The sequence below is a fragment of the Protopterus annectens genome, chromosome 12.part0 (genome assembly GCF_019279795.1).
Source record: "Protopterus annectens isolate FY-2018-M chromosome 12.part0, PAN1.0, whole genome shotgun sequence".
In the NCBI taxonomy this organism is placed as follows: Eukaryota; Metazoa; Chordata; order Ceratodontiformes; family Protopteridae; genus Protopterus; species Protopterus annectens.
In genome coordinates, this window is record NC_056746.1 from 162406713 (window position 1) to 162428335 (window position 21623).

Below are 21623 nucleotides of genomic sequence, written 5' to 3' on the forward strand. Positions count from 1 at the left end.
AGTTGATTGAACCACAGCATGTCGACACTAAACAATTGAATCCTGACCCAGGAGCAGCTGGGGTCAGCCTTTAACATGGGTCCACAAAAAGGGAGAAGTTCTCTATTTACTTGTTCCACTTCTGACACTGACTTTAATGCAGGTTCAAAAGAGGGGATTGTTAAGTTCTCCACTCTTCAGCACATAAGTATTTACTAAGTTGGCTCGGTCGCTTCATATTCTTGAGTTGTGGTTTGCTGAACAACATCTTGGTCGAATTACATTTTCTGATATCTATATTCATTTCTATATATTATATATATATATATATATACGATATGTATATGTAGATGGGTTCCCTTCAGAATCTCGAAATCCTAAAACCTCAAAATATATATTGTCGAGACCATATGATCGAAGTTTTAAAACTTCAAAATTCTCTTTTATTCTTTACGTCTCTCTGATGTTCAAGGATCCTATCCTTAAAGGGTCTATTTGTCTTGCCAACATATGTTGGAATAAAAGAGATAGTAATGCCTTAGCAGCACATATTATGAGCCATGGTACCACACACTCATTTAGGTTCTTTGTATTGCAAGTTTTAGACACTAATTTAAGAGGAGGTGATTTTAAAAACCACACTGAAACTATAGAACAGAAGTGGATTTTATTGTTTAATGCAGAAAAACCACCTGGACTAAATGTTTCTTTTTCATTGAAGCCCTTCCTGAAAGGACGTAGACTTAGATATAAATAATATGTTTTATTTTTATATATATTTTTATAAGTGCAATATGTTTGCATACATTTTTATAGCTGTTTTTATTCATGATATATGAATGTGTTTTTTGCAGTATGTGTGCTTTTAAAAAATGTTGTAACTTTTTGATGACATCATAATTAAGGGCTTTTTACTGGTCACACTTTGTATAAAAGACTTGTATTTCTTAGTTAATGTTGTCTGACGAAGTGGGCTGGTCACGGTGAAAGCGCTTACCACTCTTTTGGATACATCTATTAAAGTTGCTGGATTTTAGCCGTTTGGTTTGGTATGTCTTCATTTATTTTATTACTTGTACATTAACACCCTGCTGGATACATTTCTGTACAGGTTGTCCATTGTCAAACACTGTTACAATCGCTGTTTTGTGATCACACTTTCAGAACCAACCAATTATATCACTAACTTTTGTCATGTAGCCCAACTCCTTCTTTTAAGAGTTATTACCTGCTGCATGGACTGTTGAGGTCCCCCACAGGCATATACAACTACAAGTGATTTAATTAAAATAAGTGAATTTCCTGTTTTTTCTCAAAACACTACTGTACAGAAGTCTGATATATTTGTTACTTTGCAGACCTGCACATTGAATCATTCTATTCTCAGTAGTCACTACCTTCCTCTGTACATATACATATATACACAGACAGACAGAAACACACACATACACACACACACACACACACACACACACACACACACACACACACACACACACACACACACACACACACACACACACCCACCCACACACATGCGCGCGTGCGTATGTACAGCTATCTTGGAAATGTTCTGAAAAAGGTTTCCCTACTAGAAGTACACGGATAAGCAATTTCATCATCTTAGCAATAATATAATGATGGTAGGATTTTTTTTATTACTAAACGTATACAGTTTGTTGGCTGTACAAAGTATTATTTGTGTGACATTTCAGAATAAAGAACAATGGTCCCAGTAAAGATCCCACTCTACTATTTTGGTGGAATGATTAGATAAAAACAGTATCTATTTGACTGAAAGCTGCATGAGAAATAGTTAACATTTGATCATAAAGAAACATAATTAGGAAAAAATGTTTACTTGTAACTTATTGTTGATGGCTAATACCAAACACCTCGAGGATCAGAATTCAAATGACAGTACCAGTTAAGAAACAGCTTTGTCCTGATTTTTGTCTGTGCATGTCACATCTTGACGTAATGTACACGGGGAGTTGTGGTGTAGCCTGAATGGTGAAAATGTCCAGTGCAAATGTACTTATCAACACATACCTACATAAAAACACTGCAGATTGTGTAGCACTTAGGTGTTATTGCACTGGGTTGTGCAGTTGATTGTAACGATAATGGAGAATGACAATGCCTACGCAGGATTCACAGTGCAATAAAATATGTAATTCAGACAAACTAATGATCCCTCTGCTGTCATGATATGTAATCTGGGTAAATCAATGAAACACACACACACACACACACACACACACACACACACACACACAGGTGCATGCACACACACACAGGTGCATGCACACACACACACACAGGTGCATGCACACAAACACTCACACACAGTCTCACATGCACACACACACACACACATACACACACACACACACACACACACACACACACACACACACACACACACACACACACACGTGCATGCACACAAACACACACTCACACATACACACACACACACATTGCTGTCCTGGTGTCATGTAACCCCTTTAGTTCCTGGCAAGTGCACTTGAGAACAAATGCCTGAGTAACATCAGATATTTCTTCTTGGCTGACCCAGACTTGGTTTTCTGTCAAGTCACACTAGAAACATCTTTTACAAAAGTTATAGGCACCAAGTTACTGATATGCTTAAGCCTGAGTAGGTCATTTTCCTCGCATCTACTTTTTCCCATTTCATACCAGCTGAGTACTGCACTTCCACTCGGCAACTGTCCCATCATGAAATTTAAGTGGACATTGTGACCCTGACTTTGTACTTGTTCAACAATGTTTTTTTTTTTAATTCCATTAAAATGAACTGAAACTGCAGCAATAAAACAAACTGTTTACTAGAGTAAACGTAGGGTTGGGGGAAAATTTAAATCATCTCTTATCTAAAGATGAAGAAATATTTATTCTGAAATGTGAGCTACAAGTCCAATGAGTTCAAAGAATACATGAATTTTACATCTTTGCTAGGATTTCATAGATTTATAAAATTAGGTTGGGGAATAATGCATGAACTTTGGGCATTTTTTATTGAAGTACAAGGGCTATGTAAAGCTGGTACATGCTTCGGGAAAGGACTATAACTGAAATGCTAATTATGTGCAAGTAAATAGAATATTACTATGAAAGGAAGCAGACGAATACATTTAAATGTAAATTAAGGATGGATTAAAAGAATAATATATGGGAAGCAACTTAGCTGGAAGTCAGAGTTAAAGATCTTTGCAAGTTAGAAACTACTGAAGGGGCGTGGCAGGTGAAGAAGATGGACAGGCATTCGATATGCATTAGGTAGGCAGAATAGAAACTACTGAAGGGGCGTGGTAGGTGAAGAAGACGGACAGGCATTCGATATGCATTAGGTAGGCAGAATAGAAACTACTGAAGGGGCGTGGCAGGTGAAGAAGACGGACAGGCATTCGATATGTATTAGGTAGGCAGAACAGAAACTACCGAAGGGGTGTGGCAGGTGAAGAAGACGGATAGGCATTCGATATGCATTAGGTAGGCAGAATAGAAACTACTGAAGGGGCGTGGTAGGTGAAGAAGACAGACAGGCATTCGATATGCATTAGGTAGGCAGAATAGAAACTACTGAAGGGGTGTGGCAGGTGAAGAAGACGGATAGGCATTCGATATGCATTAGGTAGGCAGAATAGAAACTACTGAAGGGGCGTGGTAGGTGAAGAAGACGGACAGGCATTCGATATGCATTAGGTAGGCAGAATAGAAACTACTGAAGGGGCGTGGCAGGTGAAGAAGACAGACAGGCATTCGATATGCATTAGGTAGGCAGAATGGAAACTACTGAAGGGGCGTGGTAGGTGAAGAAGACGGACAGGCATTCGATATGCATTAGGTAGGCAGAATAGAAACTACTGAAGGGGCGTGGCAGGTGAAGAAGACGGACAGGCATTCGATATGCATTAGGTAGGCAGAATAGAAACTACTGAAGGGGTGTGGTAGGTGAAGAAGATGGACAGGCATTCGATATGCATTAGGTAGGCAGAATAGAAACTACTGAAGGGGCGTGGTAGGTGAAGAAGACAGACAGGCATTCGATATGCATTAGGGAGGCAGAAGCAGCTTTTAGATAAGCAGAAACCAGGGAAGATTAGGAATCTGACAAAAGAAATAACTTATCAGTAAGTTGAATAATAACCCATCAATGTGAACTTATTCAAACAGTTAAAAATATAAATGACTATTAAAAAAAAAAAAAATATGAAACGACAAAACATGAGTTGGAGGGCAAATGAATGGCTGAGATGAGTAAGGTGGACCAGATATGAGATGGCAATGTGCCTTAGGGGCTCGTAGTGTGCAGGTAGGTGTAGAGCCTGCAGAAGGACAGGGTAGACATGAGGTAGTTCAGCTGAAGATATTTAGGGAGTCTTTATCAGTCATTTTTAGTTGACAGGGAGATAGGATCATGGTTGATGTATTCAAATAAAACAAGGGGGAGAAAGGGAGACTAGTGTGGAGAGATGTAAAAGAAGAAAAAATAAAATAAAATTAAAAAAACAGAGTAAGTTAGAAGAAATGGTAAAGTGACCAGACAGTAGAGAAACAGGGACAGGAAGCAGATCAGATGAGCAGACAGCAACACACAAGCTGAATGGATAGGAAAGACAGACACATAGATGACAGAGGGGAATTATGAAAAGGTGAGAAGTCAGGAATAGAAGAAAGAATAGTGGACGGCTACTGCTACTGCTGCTGCAGCAAGAAAGAGCAAAGGGACTAAGCAGGTACCAAGTAATTCTAGACCTTTAAAAACCTGAGAGCTGATGAGCACAGAATGAGAAAAAAACAGAAGCTTCAGAGGGGCAACAAACAGAGCTAACACAACCAACCTTCAAAAAAAATGCATCATGGATTGCAAATAAGAAGGATAAGTTCTAGTGAGCACAAGCATAACCTCGGAGCACATCAGGTAGACAGGTAAGTCAGAATGGCACAGATGATGGCAATGACAGATTTCTGACAGCTGACAGTAGACTGGCCAGGTCAGGATGTGAGAAGTCATCTGATGGATGTCAAGAAGTACACCCATGTACATGTTAACAAAAGTAAACGGACAGGTGGCACTGAGCAGGAAAAGGCACAAGAACTGAGTAGGATATCACAAGGAAGAATACATTCTGGGATTACCTTGTCTTGATAAGGTGGTGCACTGATGACCAAGAATTTAGAATACTGTGTGAATAATGAGATATTTCAAAGATAGAAACTCTGTGCCACTGGTGGACTTTGCTTCTCTCAGAATGGGAGAACCTTCCTGAAATTTACAATGTAAAGGTAACGGTATGTCAGGATGATTATGCTATTGAATGAGGTAGATAGGATAGAGATGGGGATCAGATGAGAAATTAAGGGGAACAGGTAGACTCAGGTAAACAAAGACTAGAACAAGCAGGAAGGGACAGATACCATTAGGGAAGGCAGAAGATACAAAGGGTGTGAAAAAAATAATGCAAGTCAGAGTCTGAAAAAGTGTGAAAATAGAAGAAGGTAAGAAATACACAAAGAAAACTTGCACAACAGGTGGGGGTCATGTTGAATAATATGAAAAGTTTAGGTAAGAAAATTAAAGCGCATCAGAGAGTGAAGTGAATGGGAGACACAAGGCAGGTGTGACAGGAACCCAAGCAAGTTATAATGCTTACTGGAAAATGACTATGCAAAGGAATTATATATTCCAACAGGAAAAAAAAGACAAGATAGGGAGAAAAGGAAGCAGCTTATATTAGGCAGAGCGCATCTTGTGAGGGACTCAGAACAGAAGATCACCACAGGGAACAGTAGAACCTCAAGGCTAATCAAATATTAGCAGTGTAGGCGACATATGCATGTTAGTTGTTGGTTACTTGTAATATATCAACCATAAAATGATTAGATTTAGTGTCATTTTCATTCAGCTTTAAGCTGCTTGGTTTAAGAAGAATTTCACTGCTTTGATTTCCTTTTCATATGGATATGTTTAGTTATGTTAGGCATCTTCTGTTATCCTGAATATCTCATATCAATTTATTGTGCAAGAAGGCAGCCATAATCGTTGGAAATGCTAGTTGGTAGAATCCCACACTGACTGACAAGGTTTTAGCTGTATATGCCTACATGTACACCTTGTAGCACTAAGGTACCATCCCCAGTTGGGATGTAAAGCCAATTTTATATCATTTTGCAAGTGTGCCAACTTTCAGCTAAGTCCCACCTCATCGATACTTGGTAAAGAAGCCATCTTAATGAAAATGTTGATATCGGCTGCAACTCTAGTAAAATGAACTGTAACAAATCCGTGTGGAAGTTTGTTGGCAGAGAAACAGAAAAATGGTATGGAGTTTGAAATCCATGTCAAAGCAATATACAGAAAAAACAGAATGTCCACAGAATTCCCTGCAAATGAAATGACTAGGTGATTCTGTTCTCTAATATCTTTGAATTTTAAATGTAAGCAAACTGTTGTTGAATATAGTTGATCTTTAAAATATAAACAGATGAGTGTAATATATTTTATCAGCTGTTTGGTGTTCCTGTAATTCCACCTACCTTACGTATATCTGTTACTACTCTCTTGAGTTGGGACTACCACAGGCATTGGTGAGTTGGGAATGCCAAATGGAAACATGGAGACCTGCCCATTTTTTTGTATCCAAAATCTTTGACTTTTTAAATGTAAAGAAACAATTGTTTCAAGGGGTATATTCTTTAATGCTTACACTCTGTTGAGTTACTGGGATGAATATAGAATGGTGAAAGTTAAACTGAGTTTTGCAGTGTAGAGTATTTGGCCCTGACTCTGCTCTAGATTCCTGGGTTTGGCTTTTAGCTTGTGTCCTACAGAAACTGTCCAGACAGGGAGGGATATATGGCTGATGCCAACTTGCCCATCCTGGAGAAAGAGTGATAATGGAATCCCAGGACATGAGATCCATATGGAAGAAGGGGCAAAACTGGGCTTTTTCAACTTGTGATGGGGGGATTGAGTTCAAGAAAGTAACACTCATATTTGGAATTGTAGAAGTCTGAAATCAAACACCTGCAATGGGATCAGAATAGCAGGCCTTTCACCATTTCCTAAATAAAATTCTCCTTTTAAGTATTTCCAGCAGAGCTGACTGAAGTAAATTTCTGGATGAGTGGGGTTTGTCATCTGAAAGCTGATTGCTTATTTAGCTTCTTAACCACAGTAGTGGAGCTACCCTAAAGGCTGATTTCAGCTATGCTAGTTGCAAAAGATGTAGCCAATAAGAAAGAATAAGTTTATGATTTATTTTATTTTTTTTGTTTCATCAAATGCCAGCTCCCTATATTTGCATGCTAGTACATGTCATGTGATCCCTCAGCTATTCCCTTTCAAAAGAGCTGTATGCATCTAATTATACTTGAATATGTTTTCTGGAGTGAGAGTTGGTCACTCTCTGTTGAGTGGGATGGATAAGGTGAAGAGACTTCATACTTGGCTCACAATATTTATTTTTTTTTTATTTTGGCTCAGCCTTCCACTGATATGATGGGCTCATGTTATCTAGAGAGGCATGTAATGGAACTATAAGGGGAAATGTCCACAACTACATGGTGGCACATCCCTCTTTGCCAGCTCAGCTGTTACAGTCAGGGCTGTTTTATCCTAGACCTGTATCTCTATCTTGGATTATGAAACACCTTTGCCACCAGTATGTCTGCACATGCCACCCCCCCCCCCACCAAAAAAATAAAAACAGGCAAGTAGGGAAATGCATATGATTGCTCTTCCCCAGAACCTACTGCAACAGGATCTTAAATCATTGTCAGGGCTTCACCCTCTACATCCATGTAAGTGGAAGGCCAGTAATTAGTTTTACTGAGTTTTGCAGATTGTATTAGTGTCAGGGTGTATACAAAGCCTCTGTAATAAGGAAGGTTAGTAAAGGTATAAGAGACTAAAAATAAATATTCCTTATACCTTTGCAGTCAAACAGTGCATACACCATGATTAAAAAAAAACTCAGAATATTTACATCCAGAGGGTACTCTCCTGTATGGACCATACCTTCCTGCAGTGGATCTTCTAGATAAACATCATCACCCTCGGGGATGGGGGTGCACATCCATACTTGGCAAAGCTTTAGATGCCTGAGCCACTAATTAAATCCAGATGTATAGCGTCATTGGCAGTTGGCGTAATGGTATAAACGTTTACCTGACAGACACATGGTGCAGGGTTTGATTCTAACCTTTGGTCATTGTCTACTAATTGGCTAGGCATGTAATAGTCTGCAGACTGATTGGCTAGCATTTACATATGAGCCCAAGTTGAGAGTATGATGGAATGATGACAGTACTGTCAGTAACATGACAGACAATGATATTACTTCTGCTAAAGTGACCGCCACATGGCAGAATGACACCAGCTGTGATGACTGTAACAGACTGAATCTGCATCAAGGAAATGTGCACTGCTGTCCTTGTTATGAGGTTACAACCTCCACATTCAGAATGGACTGCACACAGTTCACCTAGAGTTGTGTCTTTGACCAAGCACCCCAGGCACCTTTTTTCAGCACTGACTCTCTCTCTCTCTGGTGCCCTTTATGCATAGCAACTGCCTTTCACACAAAATATTATTTCAAAACACAGACACACACACACACACACACACACACACACACACACACACACACACACACACACACACACACACACACACACACACACACACACACACACCTAGAAGAATCTAATGAGAACTCCAGTACTAGATAAGGAATATGAACACTATTCAGAATGTGACACTGTACCCAATCGTACCTATCGGACCAGATTATACCTAGCAGATCCTACTTATCATTAAGCTTTAGACCAACGTGGTCCAGTATTAAATATACTGATGACGTTGTTTACATATCAGTACAGTGTTTCTTATGGACAATCCATGACTTGTACAATGAATTTACAGTTTAATAGGTTCATAGATACAGTGGCGGCTGGTGACTTCAAATCAAAGGGGGGCTGCAGGAGACAGCTGAATGGGTGGGGTCAATGGGAAGGGGTGCGGCCAACTAGAAAGGGGAGGAGCTATGCTCAAAACCACAAAAACTAAATATACTGCCCTGGGTGCCAAACCGTCATTATGAGAGTCCAATCAAGACAAAATGAAGTGTAGAAGAATAAAAATATTTCAATGCATTGACTGCCTGACAGCTTAATATCTAGATGGAAACAAAAAAGGTTGTGAGGCATGAAAAAATAAATTACTTTTTTTAAATACATTAATGGAATGCCAGTCAAAATCAAGTATAAAAAAAACAAGCAGCACTCAACTCAAACCACTTCTTGCACTTCAGTTCTAATTATAATTTATATTCAGCTTTATTAAAGTACCAAGTAACATGCTGAAAGTAGAAATCTCTGATGCCCCCACTTGTAAAAATGTTCCTTATCCAAAAAAAGACCTGCTGCCTGACATCTACTTGTTTCATGGGGAAAACATGATAAAAGTAAAAAATGAAAAGCAAACAAGAAATAAGCTCAAGATACATTGCTTAAAAGGATTACTGTACAGGTTATGGACCACACAATTGGCATTCTGTTTACGGGTAAAGCCTGCAGAGATGACTGGAAGTCTCCAAGTGTAATGAGACTCTTAAAATAATGTAATCCTGTCCTTTATTACAAATACTGGCATATGCATTTCAATACCCAAGGCTTATACATTATCTAGTTAAGTATTCTCTACATGGCAACAGAAAGGCTTTCAATGTTGGCAATTCTTTAACAGTATGCTTATTAAAGCTTACTTGCATCTTGCAATCTCAGCCAAGCTTACCAGATGGTCATTAAAGTATTGCTACTTAAACACAGAGCAACAGGCACTTTGAGTAATAAGCATAAATCAACAGTACAAAAATATGACAGAAACCAGACCATTCTGTAAAAATCAAGGACAGATGAAAAGCCACTCTAGTACTTGTGTCTACCTTGGATGGGGGGGATACTCTGCACATTTACACTGCATAACTACTCCTTGCCTTGCTTCGACACATCCAGAGTCACTACATGGGGGAGTGGGGTGCAACAAGTATGTCACAGTTTGAAATGTCTCTGGCTGACTTGTGATGGCCCTGACACATTTGTCATATCTCTCAACCTCAGAGCAAGAAATCTGGACAAAGCCATACAACGAAATGGGACAAAGGCCCAAAAATAAGGGCAATTTTTAAAATATTGCTCTTATAAACTTAGAAAGATAATAGAATAGGTCTTGCATTAGTATGAATTTTCTGAATGGTATGAAATCTGAAACTCAAATGTCTGTCATTATTTTCTAACTTCAGTCTTTAATGATTTGTTACAAATTTGTCAAAAAAACACAATTTTATGAAAAATGGACCAAAAATGTGATGTAAAAATATAAAATAGCAACACAATACAGCTGGGAACCTGTCAAGAAGGGACACTTTAATATTAGTACTGCTAACTTGAGCAGCTGACAAAATAAAAGAATCTACATGCATTTCTGAAATAAAAGTAATCTAACTGATTATTACAATTATTTCTTAATTATAAACCCTCCATGTTTTCTTCCAAAATTGCTATTTTGCGGAGGGATCATTAGGGTAAGAGCAACATTTTGAGCCAAAATCAGGGACAGTTGAGAGGTTTGGCTATGCCTAATTCTGTAAAGCAATTTATTTGCATGTACCTCTCAACCTGTTAATGCAATAAATCTGGACAAGGCCAAATATATTGGGGGAACCTATAAACAGTACTAAAAATTGCTCTTGTATAAACTGAGACAGTTGATAGAACAGGTCTTACTTTAGCATTCATTTTTCTGAAGGTTATGAAGTCTGAAACTCAGTGTGTCATTATTTAGTGACTTAATTCCTAAATGATTTGCCAGAAAACCACAAATTTTATGAGGGACAAACCAAAAATAAGAAGCAGAAAATGTATTCATTCTTTGAAAATCTTGACAGTTGGGAGGTATGGTTCAGCTGGGACTGCCTAAGTTTGCCGCCCTTCCCCCTCACAAAACCATGGTCGAATGGAGCCTCCCCCTGCAGCCATTCCAATGATCCATTACTTGGCTATTTCACTCCATTTACCATAAACACTAATGTGCATACTGATTTACTTCTATGATGATTTGAACTTCATTTGAAAGTTTTATTTTGCATTTTACAGCACAAACACTAAGACATCTGCTAAACAAACTTGGCATTAAAACGTCTCTGCCATTGAAACTCACATTCATTGAAACAACATTGAAACCCACATTCAAAGAAAATACATTTTACCCGTGGCAGATAAAGATTAATTCTGGGTTGTTTTCAAATCATAGGCCCCTTGCATATGAAACATACATGTGCTCTTTGATACACCTTCCTATTGCTTTGAACATTTTTCCAGTAAACAATGAAACAAAACGCATGCACCAATGACAAAACTGCACAATTCAGAACATTTCTATCATAAAAGTCTACTCAGACTTCTACAGTCCACTATTATCAGTAAATATGCACAATTCTACAGTCCACCATTATCAGTAAATATGCACAATCTCTGAAGTAGTAAAAAAGTCATCTAAATAATTCCACGATAAATAAATCTGTAATGAAGTGGTTGCTGCTAGCAATCACCTTTATATTTCATGGTTTCATCGAAAAATAAAGTGTCTGATGCCCCTGAGGAATAAATTGCCTAAATTACATTAAAAATAAGCTAGTAATATTGCAATAGGAAATGGATGGCAAACTGATAACAGGCTCATAGTTAGTATCTTAACTTTCAGTACGGCAGCATTCACCCCTTATGGGAGTAGAACCAACAACCTTCTGCATCAAAAGCAAGTACACAACCTGTTGTGCTATTAGTAATGTGAGCTGACTTAGCATAATCAGCACTAAACTTCTCTTCCCCTGCAGCTCTCAGCTCCTTGTAAAATCTACTTAATACTCAACTACATCTCAACTTCGCAGCACAAGAAATCTGGAAAAAGCCAAATTTATTAGGGTGGGTCAAAAGGGCAAAAACCAGGGACACATTAAACATTGCTTGTATAATCTTGGAAAGCTGCTAGAATAAAATGCTGTGTTACCACCATACATTTTACTGCCAAGGTCCCTGTGCAAAAGAGTCAGAACAACATACCACTATGCCAAATCACCTGCTTTGTGAAAGAAAAATGCCGTGTTACCACCATACATTTTACTGCCAAGGTCCCTGTGCAAAACAGTCAGAGCAACATACCACTACGCCAAATCAGCTGGTTTGTGAAAGAGAGGAAGACTGAAACTTAAATGGCTATCATTTAATGAATTCAGTTCTCACCATAGCTGTCAACCTCTTAGCACAAAACACCTGGACAAACCCAGTAATGAGGGAATACAGCCCTTAAACATATTCAGTGAATTCAGTTCTTGCCATAGCTGTCAACCTTAGCACAAAAATCCAGGACAAAGCCAATAACAGGGTAATACCGTCCCAAAAATAAGGACAAATTTCAAATAGTCATCTTATAAACTTAGAAGATTGCTATAATAAAAGGTTGTGTTACTATATATTTATTGCTAGAATAAAAAGTTGTTTTATTATGTATTTTCTGAAGAATATGACGTCTGAAGTTCAAATGCCTGTCAATTTTACTTCTGACGGAACAAAAACAATTTTCAGCACAGGCCCAGGGAGAAATACTGTAAACACATGTCTTTGTAAAATGGCAGGACACCAGAGCAAATCCACACAAACACAGGAATAAGATGCAGACTCCACACAGAAGGCATCCCAGCCAAGAATCAAACCAGAAAACCTATAGCTGTGAGGCAACAGTACTGCCACTGCATGACTGCACCATGAAATATGTAAGGAATTAAACATTCAGAAACCTGAAGTCTGAAATTCAAATGCCTGTCAATTTTATTTAACATTTGTTAATCAGGACAGTCTGATTTGGAACAAAAAAAACAATTTTCAGCAGAGGCCCAGGAAGAAATAATGCAGACATGTCTTTGTAACATGGGAGGACACAAAAGCAAACCCACACAAACACAGGGAGAAGATACAGACCCCACAAAGTAAGGCACCCCAGCCAAAAATCAAACCTGAGGACCTACAGCTGTGAGGCAACAATGCTACCACTGCACCATCAAATATCAAGCATTACAGCATTTACAAACCACAGATATTATGAGGAACAGATCAGATCAAATATGAGGCAACAATCTGCAATTTTTTTACAAATGGTGGTGGGTAGGGAATTCAGGTCTTTAACAACTGCATACAAGGTACAGGGTTCAAGCCTGAGGTATTCCCTACCACAACACACACACACACACTGTAGCAAACCGTAAATCCCTGTCCACACACTGACCTGTAGTAGATCTTGTAGCAAACCACTCCAAATCACTGTCTGCAAGCCACCATAAATTCAAATGCTATGAAAACCTGCGCAAATACAGACCCCGACCCCGCCTGTCACAAGATCTTCCCCCGATGAGACCCCTGCCCGTCGCGAGATCTTCCCCCGACCTGACCCCGATGCATTTTCCCAGCGAGTTCCAGGACAGTCTATGCAGTTTAAAACTGCATAGACTTCTGGGAGCTCCGTTCTTCATTTTTCCCAGTCAGGACTGCTGCTGAGACACTCTGCGCATGCTCCAGACTGTCTCAGCAGCAGTCCGGACTAGTGCGCATGCGCGAAAGTCTGCAATTTTTTTATCTTTTCATTTTCTTTGTATTTTATTACTTTTTCTTTTATTTTACAGTTGAGGGGGCTGCAGTCCGGCAGTCCAATAGCATGGGCCACCCCTGCATAGATATATTCTAGGCTAATAACCTCCGGGGCCTTTATAAACCTAGCTGTGCACCTAACCCAACTGTGTCCCTAGGTATCATGAGTGTTTATTAGTTAGGAAGTTTCTAGAGGTTATGTGTGGAGGGGGTGTTAGTTTACATATTACTGTCTGCCTTTGTCTATCACAGACATGGGGGCCAGACCTGGGGGGGATTTCCAATTTACCATCCATTGGTCAAGGTTATGCTTAAATAGAGTTAGGGACGGATTGCTTCACCTGGCTAGGGAACCTGTTGCCAACATGTTCATAGGTTTATTTATTTATTTAGGTGAATACTTATCAGGCCAACTACCTGTAGGGCCATTTTATTCCTAGCCAATGACCTGAGGTCAGAAGCAAACCCTGTACCCTGTTAGTATCAGACAAAAACGCTAGTCATTATGCCAAACCCACCCATGTCTTATTTATGTCACAAACAAGATTTAAATAATCAGATCTAGTGTTTCAGCGCTTACCTCTTGTGTTCAGAATAAGGAAGCCCAATTTTATCCTATCACAGTATTTTTGTTATTTAGTGCTTAAACAGTCTGTGTGGAGGCATGCGTGAATGGGTGTGCCTTCGTTGAAGGTCGTGCATCAGGGCTGGAAACTCGGCATGTAAAAATCTACTACCAAACATTAGCAGACCAGAGTTCCGCTGTGGCGACCCCTAACCCGGGATAAGCCGAAAGACACAACAAGTACTTAAACAGTGAACATCTCCCAGAAAGGCTATCAAGATCGCAGGAGATGTCAGTGCTCCTCTTCTGCATTCTCTTAGAAGGATAAGTACACTGCATAGCTGTTCATCGCATCAGCACAAACAGCTGTTAGAGTTTTCCTGTCTGCAACTCACTATAAATTTGAGTTACCCATTTTAGCAGCTGAAAAAAAAAAACTACAGCTGCATGACCCTCAGCCAGGGACTTCCAATTATCCTCCAGGCACCAAAGTGTTATCACCAACAGTAATTCTAGAATAGGAGAGAGACCACCCCAGATAATTGTGGCACCATAGCCCTTGCTGTGCATAGAGTTATGTCAGAAAACATGAAGCCAATACTTTTAAATGTCTTGCAACATGTTGCACTCCTTACCGACCAGTAATGCTGACACCTGTAAAATTAGATTCCATTGTGCAGTTGTCTGAATCTAGTGGTTTCACTGCCATCAATTTGCATGGACTGCACCAAGCTGCACTTTTCACTTAACTGATGGAAAGCATATTTTGGTCTGAACTTAGTCAAGTTAGATGGGTGTTGCTAATTGGTTATCCCTTCTATAAGGCTTACCATCAAGAGTCCCAGTATCCACTGTCCACAAAGGAGCCATATAAACTTGTACTTCTCCACATAGACAGCCTTTAGGTGAAATGTCCTATACCTAGCCCTTTATCCAGACATATTTATAAGAAGGCCTTACATAGACTATTAGTCTACATATGACATACATCAGAGGTTTGCTGTGACTCACAGGCTATTCCACAGCTACAAGAAAATGAATGAATAAATAGCTGTGGAACTACAATACAGAAAGCTAACATTATATGAGAGGCAAGCAAGATGTATGCTACTTATCCTCAAGATTTTATTCCATCTTTACATAACTGCATGCTATATGATGTTGAGTAAGTCACATATGCTTTTGTTTTATTTTATTTAATTAGACAAGACATCAAAGTTCATATTTTGCCTTTCAGGTATGATCTGGGTTGTACTTTCAGGTTAAGCAACTCACTGAGACACATTTAATGTGTAACTCGGTTCTGTAGATATCAATAATTGGGACATTAGGATGAAGATTAGAATCTCTAGACTTAATCAGCTATATTGTACTGCCAAAATACTAGTAACTGGCATCTTCTGGGAAGAGTCATCATGTTTGATTATTGCCTGCTATCTACATAATAAATAAATAAAACTTTGTTACCTTCTATATTATTGATTTACATTTGTTTTTTTCAAAAACGTCTGACTGGGCAACAGGTAAGTCCTTTTCAGAGTCAGTTTGTGCAGAAAAGCTTAATTTCATTTATATTATAATAGCCAAAGAGAAAGGCACTCATCGGATGCAGTGTATGACTCTTGAGGAGCAAACCATGTCTGACTAATGTCAGGCACTTATACGGAAGAGGTCACTTTAGAAGTGAGAAAGGCTCCCTGTAAAGCCAGTGTTTTTGGACATTGTATTGTGTGTCATGTGATGCTGATGGAAAATTTAAGTGGTAGATTCTGGAAGGAACAACAGCCTAATAGATGGCTAGCTGGTAACTGACAGAACATAGATGGTGACTGGCCAATTTGATGGGCCAGAAAAAGATCCTCAATTTATTGATGTAGGACTGACTAGCTATGTAGGTATAACCTGAAATGTGAAGAAGTGACAAGAGGTGAGTGAGAGACATATCTTGGTAAAAGTTTGAAATGTTTGGGGGTATGGGGGGGGCTTGTCTTCCACTTCTGGGGGTGCAGTAAGGCTTCGCCCCCAGCAAAAAAGAAGTCTAAAGAAGAAGACTCACATTTGTTATTCATTCCTCCTGCATTTTCAGTGCTTTTTATTTTGGCACGTCTGCACCTAGCATAATGAGTGTTGACATTTCTGCATGGAGCCATGTATTTGTTCTACTTCCAGGTGGCTTTATGACTAATTGAGTTCAATACTAGGACGTTAACACTGAGCAGGAGTGATGCATGCAGGGAAATGTATTCAAACATTCAAAATAGGTATGATGCTGTATATCTGCAGAGGGGATAATAACGATTGCGCTTTCTTTGACGGATTCTGTTATATGTGGTATACCGAAGACCCCTGCTCCTGGCCCTTGTGCCTTCTCATATTTTGATGGTTTAAACTGTCAGCTCATCTTACACAGTAAATATGTTTATATATGACATAAATAGTGGGAACATGGCATAAATATGAGTAATAGCGTGTATACCAAGTAAAAGAGGTTTAACACAATGGAAAGCTGTAGCTATTGAGTTTAATTTTCATACATTAAAGTCAGTGCACTCTGGAACAAGGAATAAGAAGAGAGAATATAAAATAAAAGCATTAATTGTTGTAAGTATAGGATTTTGGGGTTTATTTTATTGTCATCAATGAATCATGTACTCCAGTGTGAGAATGCTATGACAAGGGCGGGTACAATGTTCCAATGCATTGCCAGCTATTTTATACCATGGGAGCTGGTTGCATTACACACATGTAAAAGGCATTTATGCAGTTTTATGATGTATGCTATATTCACGGGAGTGGAGGTCTTATAGTGTGGGTGTGAATAATGCTGCTACCAGAGAGAAATGCAGGAAAAGGAAAGAAAACAAACCACCTGCATGGGCAGCTTACCTACCATGATGGAAAGTTAAAGCTGAACTTATTCAGAAAAGGAAGTAAAGGGAATGTCTGATATGAGCACATTGAATTATATTACATAATACCTTACTGAATTATATTACATAATACCTCACTGAATTATATCACATAATACCAGACTGAATTATATCACATAATACCTCACTGAATTATATCACATAATACCTAATTGAATTATATCACATAATACCTCAATGAATTATATCACATAATAACTCATTGAATTATATCACATAATACCTCACTGAATTATATCACATAATACCTCACTGAATTATATCACATAACACCTCACTGAATTATATCACATAATACCTCACTGAATTATGCTACATAATGCCTCATTGAATTATATCACATAATACCTCACTGAATTATATCACATAATACCTCAATGAATTATATCATATAATACCTCACTGATAACACCTCTTGAATGAACTTTTATCCACATGAATAGCTGAGTGGAGATGAGGATGCCAGGTATCTAACAGTATAGCTGGATTACATCTGACAGCAATGTGTTTATATCTGGTGACATAAATATTGGCTTCTAGAAGAATTTGTGAACATTATAGCGTTGTCGCCTCACAGTTAGACGTTGCCCGTTCGATTCTCAGTTAGAGCGTCTTCTGTGTGGTGACATGCGTGAATGGGCGTCCCTTCATTAAAGGTTGTGTGTTAGGCCCGGCAAGCCAGCACGTCAAAATCTACTGCCAATCATTAGTGGACCAGAGTTCCGCTGTGGCGACCCCTAACCGGGAAAAGCCAAAAGAAACAAACAAACATTGTCCAATCCTGCCACAGCAGGTGTCTTCAGACTGTAAACAGTGTCTGACTGCAGTTAGATAGTAAGTTCAGTAGATGTTTCCAATCAGCTACAAAATGTGAGCAAAGAAAACAGAGCCAGGATATTTTTGCTAATGTTCTTATGGGTCACTTATGCATCTATAAAAATTAGTTGTGTTTCAGACATCTCCTGTTTTTTTTTTTTCTTTTGTCTTAGAAGTTGCTAAAAAAAACTACAGCCTTTCAGTAGAGAAAGGATCCCATTCAAGTCAATAAAGTAGGAAGGTTGGCTCATCATTTAAAATACAACAGTGGAAGCTTAATTGCCCCTTGAATGCATAAGGGTAAACACCGGTGTAGGTGTTGTAGATGATGTGAATGAACAGACAACAGTCCATGATGCATAGATGCAGACAAAACTAAAATATATTCTGATGCTGTTTTGTGATGAAAAATCCCAATATGCTCCTAAGCAGTAAAGGGTTAAGACATCCAGTTATCCCATTCTGAATTTTCCTAGTCAGCCAACTTTAAAATAATATGGCATCAGGGAATCATAAAGATTATTGGTCACCTCTCAGCTCTCCTTTGCTTTTGATATTTATGGTGATTCCTGAAAATCCAGAATAGGCAACTGAGAATCAAATAATTTTTTTAAAACATGTCCTAAAAGTATGATTTGGAATATAGTGATATCACAACGAGCAGAAGCTCTTAAAGCTAAACATTCATAGCAAATTACAGATATATGGTCTAACACTCAGACAGCTGATTGCACTGAATATATATCAAAGTGTGCAAATCGTCAGTCAATAATAATAGTCTCTGCTCAGTGAAGACGATCAGAAAAGTGACTGTGTTAAGTGTCACCTCAGAGAACAATGCAAGTGTCATGAAATGCTGTTACAGAAATGGATTCTTGTATTACCTTATCTAGGCTTCAAAGAATCAGATAATGAAGTTGTATACTGAAATCAAAAACTTTCAAATTGTGCTTTAGTGGTACATGAATGTATAAGTTATAGTATGAAAACAGTCTATTTATCTATCTCAATAGATAGATATGGGTCTATGTTAAATGTTCAAACATCCAAAATGTCGAACATTACATGGTTGTGACCAAATGTTAGACATTTGGATTTTTGAACATAAAAAAAAAAAAAAAAGAAAACACACAAAAAAAACACTTAAACAGTGTAGGCAGGGGGCAAGCCCTCCTGCACCCCCACACCCCCCTACTTAAATACCAACTCCAAGACCGCACTTCAGTGCAGAAAAGGGAAATTCTCCCTATCTGCACCATACGGTGCCATTGAAAATCTGTCTTCGAGCACTCAAAATTTCGAACGTTTGGTCTCGACCATGTAACGTTCAAAATTTTGAGCGTTCGAAGATTTGACAAGTATCCGATAGATATGGATTGCTGACAACTGTCGACAACTAATGTTGTTGAACAGAAAAAAAGCCAGTGCAAATGATCAAATATCAGCTTATCAGAAGCACTGGCTTTTAACGTGTGAGCTCACAGTACAGTAGGGATCAAGGAATTTGCCTTTTCCCCACTGTAGTGTAATTTTGAAGTTGTTATATATAGTTAGCAGAGGGTGTGGGAGTTATTTTTTTTTTCTAAGTTTTGATCTACTGGTGATCAGTCAGTTGTGTTCAATCATTTGCCATTGAATATGTTCATTTTTCAGTATTTTGACATACTCACACACACACACACACATATATATATATATATAGATAGATAGATAGATAGGTATAGATAGATATATAGACAGAGATAGTAGTGTGAAAAAACTGTCTATATGCATTCTTACACACCCACACACACACACACACACACACACACACACACACGGACACATGCACGCGCACACACACACACACACACACACACACACACACACACACACACATTTGCATTTATATCTTAAAATGGCCACACAAGAGTGAAAAAATATCACCTATGTATGCTAAAAATAGCTAACTCAAGCAAATTTTGATATAACTCCTTGAATAAAAAAATGTTCTTCATGGTTCACCAGGCATAATGAAATGTGCTCTGCTCACAGTTTTGCTTGACATCTTGAAAATATAATACTTCTTAAGGCTTCTGGGTCACTGCGGAAATCAGGTACCTGTATCCTACTGTGTATTATCATGACAAGAAAAATTAACATGAAATAGAAAATGTATTTGATGGCATGGTACTGAAGTTTACAATTAACAAGTAACAACTTTCTCTCTTTCACTTTCTCTCTTTCTTTCCTTCAACTATTCTCTGAAGATACACCACCAGTCCCTCTGAAACAAATCCAGCCATGGGCACATTCAGTACATCAACAAAGAGGCATGTATATATTAATTTATCTCATTAATGATTCTGCTCTTTAAAATGAAATTGACTTATTTGCTGAACATTTACATTTTTCATGTTACCTTTGGTTGTTTACTATTTTATTCCTTCTTTATATAAACATTAGACAGTGTCTTTATTTTTAAAAACTTCCTTTTCCATTACATGGCAGACATAGTCATATATTAATTGATAAGGTTAAGAATCACTTTGATGAACTCTGATTTATACTCATCTCAAAGGTGCATGTCAGAAGGTCGTCATGAAGTGGACCCCAGTGAAAGGAAAATATCTCTCACTGAGAGTGATTGTTATTTGTAGTGTATGGTGAATGTTTATTTACAAAAATGGCTTAAGAGAAATCACATGATACAGTGCTGATAACCACAATTTGCTACTTCTTTCTTTCTATTGCCTTGGTTAGAACCATTAAAAGCAGCAGACAGGGACTGGCACCATGCCTTGTGCTCCAAGTGGGGGTGGTGTGGTGTGTGGACGCATGCATGGACCAGAAAGGCCTAACATTACAGTCCTTATTTGGGTATAGTATGTGGCACATCATCTTTGGGCAACAGGAAACAGGGACCTAAAACAAGAAATAACATCAGCCAGATTCAGACCAGTTACTGCGAGGTGTACACAGGCTGTGCTTGTCATGGCGAGCATTTCCTATTTAGAGACAGACCTACCACTGTGCTTCAACACAAATATGTGAAGCATCACAGTGGTCTGTCTCTGCGGCTATGTTAAATGCTTATGAGGCATTCAAGGGAGGACCTATGGTAATTAGCCATGTGCTCTCCCCCAGAAATGCCTGCAGCCAGAACTGTAACTGGGTGGGTTGAAGGTGGCAGCTGGTCTGGGCACAAGGTGTTAGGCGGAGTGATTGTGAGCAGTGAGAATGATCTTTTTTCTAAAATTGTTTTACTCCTCACATTGAAGCAGGAGGGAGTTAAAGAGTGATGCTCCAGGGAGGAGCTTCACATTGGAGGAGAAGCAAGTTTTTTTTTTTTTTTCAGTCGCGTGTCAACATGTGACAGTGTTACAGAATGATGTTGCGTTTTTGGGGGATTTTCTACATCAAAAAGAGACTTTTTTTGCAAAGTACTGTTGAGGAGTGCCACATGATAGAGTGGTGCCAGGTGACCGATGAGACAGCTATGGCTCTGCAGGTGGTAAGGCATTTATGCAGCGCGATGATTCAGGGAGTGCATGTGTATGAGAGAGAATGACCGGTGGTGCCATTGCCAGTGTGATGCATGTCATACCAGTGTTACCTACCACAGT

General features: G+C 38.7%; 1 protein-coding gene across 1 annotated transcript in view; it reads left to right on the forward strand.

The window, feature by feature from the left end:
- Nucleotides 1-20374, forward strand: part of SHISA9 (shisa family member 9) — a 1615398-nt gene extending 1595024 nt beyond the window's left edge. Inside the window, exon 6 of the mRNA XM_044088899.1 lies at nt 20268-20374. Coding sequence (XP_043944834.1) covers nt 20268-20374 — 107 coding nt within the window. The remainder of the gene's footprint in view (nt 1-20267) is intronic.
- The last annotated feature ends 1249 nt before the right edge of the window (nt 20375-21623 follow it).